Source organism: Ranitomeya imitator, chromosome 4, assembly GCF_032444005.1.
Source record: "Ranitomeya imitator isolate aRanImi1 chromosome 4, aRanImi1.pri, whole genome shotgun sequence".
Classification (NCBI taxonomy): domain Eukaryota; kingdom Metazoa; phylum Chordata; class Amphibia; order Anura; family Dendrobatidae; genus Ranitomeya; species Ranitomeya imitator.
In genome coordinates, this window is record NC_091285.1 from 336,939,470 (window position 1) to 336,948,343 (window position 8,874).

General features: G+C 45.9%; 1 protein-coding gene across 1 annotated transcript; it reads right to left on the minus strand.

Annotated features, from left to right (window-relative positions):
• Positions 1-4,898: 4,898 nt before the first annotated feature.
• LOC138674508 (B-cell CLL/lymphoma 7 protein family member A-like) lies at positions 4,899-5,342 on the minus strand. Its single transcript, XM_069762338.1, has one exon. The coding sequence runs from the start codon at positions 5,340-5,342 to the stop codon at positions 4,899-4,901; it is 444 nt and encodes a 147-aa protein (XP_069618439.1).
• Between the last annotated feature and the right edge of the window lie 3,532 nt (positions 5,343-8,874).

Here is an 8,874-nt window from a genome sequence, read left to right on the forward strand (position 1 = left end):
CATTTATTGCAGCTTCACGTAGAGGTATACACAAATCAAGAAAGGAAAAAGGTGTAAATAGATCTAAAAATATGTTATACAAACAAGCCTTTAGGTTACAATACAGTCATTTCAAAGTTAATATTTACAAAGTTAGCCATGCTCAAAAATCTGTGTTGACGATATAGGCATTAGGTCTATGCCGGATAATGTGGCGTGGTAAGAGGTCGCAGGGAAATACGCCAGCAAACATACTCCGATTAACGGAATTTCATCGCAAAAGACATGTCAGTTGCATAGTATTCTTTATAGACAACGGTCGCGATGTAGACGCAAAAGTTTAATTAAAGTCATATAGGACTTCTCGACGATGGTTAATCTCCAGTACGGCCGTAAAAAGATTTTCGTTATTACTATTTCTTGTTCCTCCAGGGATGCTATAGACTTTCAAACAGGCTCTGTCTAGAGCATTTTTAGCGGGGCTTGATAGAAGAGCTTGGCTGTGACCGATCCTGACAGCAGGAGAGACTTGTACTCTTTTTACATAGAGGTCTGCATTAACAATCTGAACCTTAAACAGTTCCTGTTTGGCGGTCATAAGGCAAAACACTTCCTTATTTCTTGATAACTTGATCTTGAGATCAAGGCCATTCAGAATGAGTTTCAGCTGATTAAAAATGTCACTGAAGATTGGTCCCACGAGTTCCATGGGCTTTGAGAGACGCGTTGTGTGGGCTCTGCGTGCGAACCCTTGATTTTGATTTTCGCCGTCGAGTAATAATAATAATAATAATAATTTTCATTTATATAGCGCCAACATATTCCGCAGCGCTTTACAAATTATAGAGGGGATTTGTACAGACAATAGACATTACAGCATAGCAGAAATACAGTTCAAAACAGATACCAGGAGGAATGAGGGCCCTGCTCGCAAGCTTACAAACTATGAGGAAAAGGGGAGACACGAGAGGTGGATGGTAACAATTGCTATAGTTATTCGGACCAGCCATAGTGTAAGGCTCGAGTGTTCATGTAAAGCTGCATGAACCACTTAACTGCCTAAGTATGTAGCAGTACAGACACAGAGGGCTATTAACTGCATAAAGTGAATGAGAACATAATGCGAGGAACCTGATATTTTTTTTTTTAAATAGGCCACACAGGGATCGTTAGGTTAATGCATTGAGGCGGTAGGCCAGTCTGAACAAATGAGTTTTTAGGGCACGCTTAAAACTGTGGGGATTGGGGATTAATCGTATTAACCTAGGTAGTGCATTCCAAAGAATCGGCGCAGCACGTGTAAAGTCTTGGAGACGGGAGTGGGAGGTTCTGATTATTGAGGATGCTAACCTGAGGTCATTAGCGGAGAGTACGGTGGTCTGGTGATGTCTGGCCGTGTCTTTATAGAATAACCCCGCTGTAAATTGCGATCTCAATGCTTGCAGACTGTAGTTTAAAAGTGTTCCAATGTAGGCGCGGTAACTATAAAGTTAATAAAGGTTATCAGATTGTGAAATCAAATGGTCCCCCAGAGTAATGTCCACTTGATTGAAAAGTGTGGCTATTGGGTAATTAATAAGGCCCACACGCGTGGCGGCTGTGAGAGCCGCACCATCCTGTTTCAGGATGAGGCACTGGATGTTCAAGAGTGTATTATTCAAGTCGTAATAATATTCCCTGCTTCCTGATATGAAAAATTCCAGGGGTGCGGCTATCGGTTGCACCTCGACAAAAAACATTTTTCGATGCTAGTCTGCATGGGAGGCACAGTAAAAATATCCAGTTTGCTTTTAGCGCACTCTATTGATGCATCATGAATAAACGCCATGATCGGTTATTAGAAGATGTCACTTGTGAGGCGTCTTGCGGGTTTCTGACGAAAGCTCGATTTACGTTGAGCGGTGTTATTCATGAGGCGCGGCGGGTATTGCGATGAGCGGGGTCTTTTCGCTCATGGTAAAGTGTTTCTCTTTTTCTTTTACGCAATTTTGTGGTTACGTAGATTAGACCATCGCCCTCTTGATTGTTTTCAGCGTTGCGATTCAATCTGTCCACTACGGCCTTAGACATACTAGTGAAAGCGTCTTTAGCTATGTTTCTTATGGCCATTTTTACATGCGGTTTGACTAGTTCTAGGCCTTTTCTGAAAAGCGGGACAGCTCTTCTAAAAAGACTTCTAAACAGCCCGCCAAGGCCAGCACCGTACATGTATTCATCACTGCGGAACCCCTCTAAGCTGTGACATGCTTGAGCTACATAGTAACGTGCGTACAAGGCGGGATTGCCGTAAACTCTTTGAGACATCATTTTACTGTGGTGTCATCTTGGGAGGCTTAAAATGTAATCGCACTATACACTTTCCGTATTTGAATTTAACTGGCGTACCCTGGTCCAACATGACTGTAACGTTTATGGAGTCAAAGTGTTGTTTGCACAGCGGTATGTAATTGGGACGCGAGTAGCGCACCGTGACAATATCGTTATCATCACCGCTATCTTCTACGGATCGTAACAGTTCAACGTAGCTATCACCCACAAGCTGATGTTGAATTATGTCAGTGTATACAAAACGCGAATAAAAACCAGCCCTTGAATAAGGGTAAAAGCGGCGATTCCATGGCATTAAAGCAACAGGGGAATCATCGACGTCTGTAGTCCGAAAATAAATTTTAGCTTAGTGCCCAGAGCAAACTGTATAGGGGCTGGTTTGGGTAGGATTACCTCTCGACGTAGATCATACCATATCCTGTAGACAGGCGTGCATAAATTCAGCGCTTCTATTTGGGCATTGACTGTGCCAACCAGCTTCTGAATGTTCGGGTAAAAGCCTGATTTTACGTGATAATGTTCTAGCGGTTCGTTGTGTTTAGCCTTCAAAAGCTTCAAAAGTGTTCCACGTCTGGGGGTACTGTATTTCCGTTAATGCCACTTCATAAATGCCTGAAAGATGAACGGCCTTCGCTAACTTGATGTTGTATGCTCGAAATGGTATTTTCAGGGTAGATTTTGAATGATGAATTGCTGGGTAAGGTGACAAAAAACGAATCGCCTTCCATGCTTTATCCAGACATTAATTGATTTTCTTCTATCCAACTGTTGAATTTATCGGGATAGCCTAGCCACTTCACAAAATAAAGAGTTGTACCGCGATGCCTGCTTTTTTCAACACTTTTTCAACTTTGAAGATCCTATTAGCGTCTTGCGGTACCTTTTATAGTTCGTCTTCATGAAAGGATCCTTCTATGCTTTCACCGCTCAAATCGCTTAATGCGTAGAGAGGTTTTCTGAATCGTGTATTTACGTCCGAGACCACAAAAATTTCTCGCTTGTAGGTTTGCTCCTAGCCTTTTGTAAAGATATGCTTATACCGTACAATCCGGACATGATCACCCAGTTTTAATAGAGGTTTAAATCTTTTCACTGTGGAGACATCTTGATAAGCGCCCATAAATTTTAATGAAGAAAAAAAGGTACATGCAAAAAAAAGTAGGATAACCACAAAGGTTTAGGCAAAAATACAAAACGTTTATTTTCCACACCAAAGACACTACACACAATTTAAAAACATCTAAAAACGTTCCACACTGGAACATACATGTTAAAATATTCAAAATATAGTATTCATTTCTGATATACATATATATATATAGTTCCCAGCTATGATCAAATTTGCACCAAAAATATATGCTGCAGATATCATTTAGTCCAATATATTCAGTATATGAGGCCCATATGTTAGCGACAATGTGAACAGTGTATGCAACAGGTATGTGCTCAGTGTACCAGCAACAAATGGTTCATATACAATATATAAAGCCCATATGGGAGTAATAGTATAAATAGTATATACAAAAAATGTGCACTCTGTATACAGACAATAGAAGATTTTTTATATGGTAGCAGCGGTATGAGCAGTATATGCAATATATGCGATAGACATGCACTCAGCGTATAAGCAGCAAATATTTTATATACTGTCTATAAAACTCCTATGGAAACAACAATGTAAACAATATCAATACATGTACACTATGTGTGGACCATAAAGGGTTTAGACTTGGTCTACAAGAACGCATGTGCTAGAAACCGGCACTCTATATCATCAACATGTGTAGCTTAACATAGTGCACAAATAGATGACCAGCATTGAATGCCCTCAATACTTCACCCTAACCAGTCCAATGGTCCACTACTGTTACCCCCCAGTCCTAAAAGCAGCAGTGCAGCCAGGAAACAAAGGTTGGAGGACCCACATGTTCCGACACAGAAGGTGTCTTTTTCAAGGTGAGTGTGCCTGATGTGAGTGCTCCTGTCTATTTAAGGATATCTTGATTACATTACCAATCATTCAGCTGTGGAAAGCGGTTTCGGCCGGTGTCGCTGGCATGTCTGAAGATGACCTGGAATTGGAATCCTAGGGTCATATAGTACACTGCGCCTGCGCGTATTTCACGTCTCTCATCCCTCAGGTCCATATGCGCTTGCGCAATACATACTCGGACTTTTGTTTACATGCGCTTGCAAATTGTATAAAGTTGTTAGCGATACGTCATAAGAACAGATTGCGCCTGATGCATTATATATTTCAAAGACAAATATCCATTTTGTAAGTATGGGGCGGCGCTAGGTTGCCCGGTCAGTGATTTGAATGCCTTGGCACACATTCAAATAAGGGTCATATGTTTGACACATTGAACGGTGGCGATTGTCGGAACTCTCAAATTTTGTATAAATACCCCAAAGCTGATTAACTCTATAATGCCAGTCTTACATTGATGTGTTCCCATAGGCTAATTTTGCGAGCATATCCATCATGGAGCAACACCCATATTGCTAGGAAAACCAGGGTGCTATATTTAGACAAGACCCATTTGCTTAGATACGTCATACAAGCAATTTGTGCCTGCGCATTCCGTGTTTCAAAGGTAGATACATATTTTGTATATACTGTTATTGGAGTGGCCTTCCTCAGACTTCATCTCAGTACTGTCAACCTGTGTGTTTAGGGTTTCCGGGGCAGGGCTACAATTGCTGCTGTTCTCCTGTTTTATTGGTGATGCATCGGCTATTGAACTCTGGTTGCTATTATCATCGTGCATGTCCATCATTCCTTGGGAAGAGCTATTTTCTGGGGTAGTCAGTTCAGAACCACATTTTTCATCATTTGTTTTCTTTTTGTTTTTACTCTTATCATCCCCTTTTGGCTCAGCAACCGGCACCCATTTGTAAATCCTAAGTGAGGTATCTCCAACAGTCACCCATTTCTTCTCCCATTTCCGTACTTTTTCGATGGCGGCCATAACCCGTTTGATATCATCTTTAGCTCTGCTTCGTGTCTCGGCTCTGACCGAACGTCCCGACATGACTGCAGCGGGTGCTCAGGGAGGGGGAGCGGAGGAGAGCTATATATAAGGCGGCGCTAGATGGCCAGGGTGGAAATTTAAATGTCTTGTTGCACATTCAAATTAAGGTACATATTGTTGGCACATTCAGTGATAAAGCATGTTCAGAATCTCACAAATTGTTGCCATGTACAATCGTATATATACCCCAAAATTGACTATTATGATGCCATATCTTACATTAGTATGCTCCCATATACCAATTTGCGAGCATACCCATTATAGGAAACAACCCATATTATTTAGGAAACCAAAGTGCTATATTTTGACAAGACCTGTACGCCCTGTGTTAGGACTGGCGGAACGCACCAAGAGAGATGTAATGGATGCGTTCGCAGTCCGGGGTCCACCGTGCAGGTGAAACCTGCTGCTAGGACATGACAGACGATATGGCGGTACTCATAAGTATACGCGCGTGGGTTAAACCTCACCCAGCGTGAAGAAAGCGATCCTGTTGCGTCACAGGATCGCGGTACCGCACATAGAGCGCGAGCAAGTGGTCAGCGAACTAGACCCCAACAGGGATAGTAGTCCGATTAGACCCTTGCTGGCACTACACCACAACTGGGTGTGAAAAGTATATACAATAGAGGCACCGAAGTGCAAACTGTGCCGTGCTGGCAGGCACCACTAAGTACCCAGACATGGGTCAGGAAGCGCACACAGGCGCGTGGCGCCGCACTGGCGGTCACAGCAGAGGACGCTGACACGTGTGTGACACGTTGAGTGTTAAGTCGGGCGCTAGATAGCAGCCATACACCATACGCGAACAATCATACAGTAGGGTAGGGGTATTTAAAGGACGACTTGCACTCACAACAAACACACGTATAAAGTTGTACACTAGCGCATGGCCGTGCGGTCATGCGCAGTTTATATAGCTGCAGGACAGGAAGCGGCCACAGAAACTTTGCCCTTCCAAGACCTGCCAAGAGGACCAATAGAATGCGCTGCAGAGTCTGAGCACATGACCCTCGATCTCCAACGGGAGATCTTGCCCTGGGCATGCTCAGTGTGCGCAGACAAGGACTTAGTCCCAGAGAAGTCCACCCGCTGCTGACCAGTATTGGCTTTAATGGCAGAAGCTGGAGAAGCAGCAGTAACTCTTCTCACAGAGTCAGACTGAGCGAGACGCTGGGATCGACGTCCCTGCTGAGCAGGCTCCACTGCGGCTGGAGGAGAATGGGAGACCGCAGCGGAGACGGATCGAGATTCCCCCTGTGCAGCAGAGGAAACTCGACTCCTAACATTACCCCCCCTCATAGGGCCCCCCCCTCCTTGGGCCTCGCTACGTTCGAAGGCAGCAATGAGCTGTGGGGCCCGAATGTTTTCAGCAGGCTCCCATGACCTGTTCTCTGGACCATAACCCTTCCAATCCACCAGATAGAACTTTTTGCCGCGTACCACCTTACACCCCAAAATAGCGTTCACCTCGTAATCGTCCGTAGACGAACCCGATGTCCCGGCAGATGACTCGGAAAACCGGGACATGTATACGGGTTTCAAGAGGGACACATGAAAGGTGTCGGTGATACCCAAGCGTGGAGGAAGAGCCAGGCGGTAGACCACAGGATTAACCTGTTCGAGAACCTTGAAGGGACCCAAGTAGCGAGGAGCAAACTTAGTGGACTCAACTCGCAGCCTGATGTTACGGGCGGAGAGCCACACCAAGTCGCCAGGGACAAAAGTCGGAGCAGGGCGCCGATGAACATCGGCGGAGAACCTCATTCTCTCCTTGGAGGCCCGAATGGCATCCTGCGTGCGATCCCAAATGTCCCGTGCCTCCACAGCCCAGTCTGCCACCCTGGGATCAGCGGAAGACACAGGCATGGGCACTGGAACACGCGGATGCTGGCCGTAATTTAAGAGGAATGGAGTCTGACCGGTGGAGTCGGCTACGGCATTGTTAAGTGCAAACTCTGCCCACGGTAGCAAGGATGCCCAGTCATCCTGTCTGGCAGAAACAAAATGTCGCAGATATGTGACCAAGGTCTGGTTGGCCCTTTCTACCAACCCATTCGTCTCGGGATGATATGCCGAAGAGAGATTTAACTCAATACTGAGTAAACGACATAGCTCCCTCCAGAATCGAGACGCAAACTGGGGACCCCGGTCACTAACAATTTTGTCTGGCATACCGTGTAAGCGAAAGATATGCTTGATAAACAAGACAGCCAACGCCCGTGCAGATGGTAGCCGTGGAAGAGGCACCAAATGCACCATTTTGGAGAAATGGTCGGTGATCACCCAGATAATGGTGCAATTACGAGACTTGGGTAAGCCCACCACAAAGTCCATCCCGACCATCTCCCAGGGCCTGTCAGCCACGGGCAGAGGGTAAAGCAAACCAGCTGGCCGTTGCCGAGGAGTCTTGTTCCTGGCGCAAGAGACACACGCCCGAACGTACTCCGCAACATCACGAGCCATATGCGGCCACCAGTATGTCCTCGCCAGTAACTCAGATGTCCTTTTAGTACCAAAATGTCCACCCACCCTGGACGAGTGCGCCCAAGAGAGAACCTCCGGCCGCAAACTAGACGGAACAAAAGTCTTGCCCGGGGGCACAGACTCCAGCGAAACCGGGGCCACGGTTCTCAAACTCTCGGTGGGGACAATAAGCCGAGGCTCCTCCTCCTCCTCCGCAGATGACACAACGGAGCGAGAGAGAGCATCGGCCCGAATGTTCTTCTCCCCAGAAAGGAAATGGAGGGTGAAATGAAACCGGGAGAAGAACAAGGACCATCTGGCCTGGCGAGAATTCAACCGCTGAGCTGTCTGCAGATACACCAAATTTTTGTGATCTGTGAAGACTTGGAAGGGAAAACGTGCTCCCTCCAAGAGATGTCTCCACTCCGAGAAAGCCAACTTCATGGCTAGCAACTCCCTGTCCCCGATGGAATAATTCCTCTCTGCTGGTGCGAAGGTCTTGGAGAAAAAGAAGCAAGGATGCTTCCGACCTTGAGCATCCTTTTGGAAGAGGACTGCTCCAGCACCAACAGAAGAGGCATCCACCTCCATGATAAATGGCTTATCAACATCGGGGCGATGAAGTATGGGAGCGCTAGCGAAGTGTGACTTTATAGAGATAAAGGCCTTGGAGACCTCCTCAGACCACAATTTAGGATTTGCCCCCTTCTTGGTGAGGGCAACCAAGGGAGCTACCAAAGTTGAGAAATGCGGGATGAACTGGCGATAATAATTGATGAACCCCATAAAGCGCTGCACCGCTCTAAGAGAATGAGGTTCCTGCCAGTCCATCACAGCCTGTACTTTGGCAGGATCCATAGCCAATCCCTGGGCTGAGATGATGTAGCCTAGGAAAGGTAAGGACTCCTGCTCAAACATGCACTTCTCCAACTTGGCATAGAGGGAGTTTGCCCGTAGGAGGTCGAAGACTTTGCAAACATCTCTCCGGTGGGAGTCAATATCTGGAGAGTAGATGAGAATATCATCCAGATAGACTACGACCGAGGTGGAAAGCATATCCCGGAAG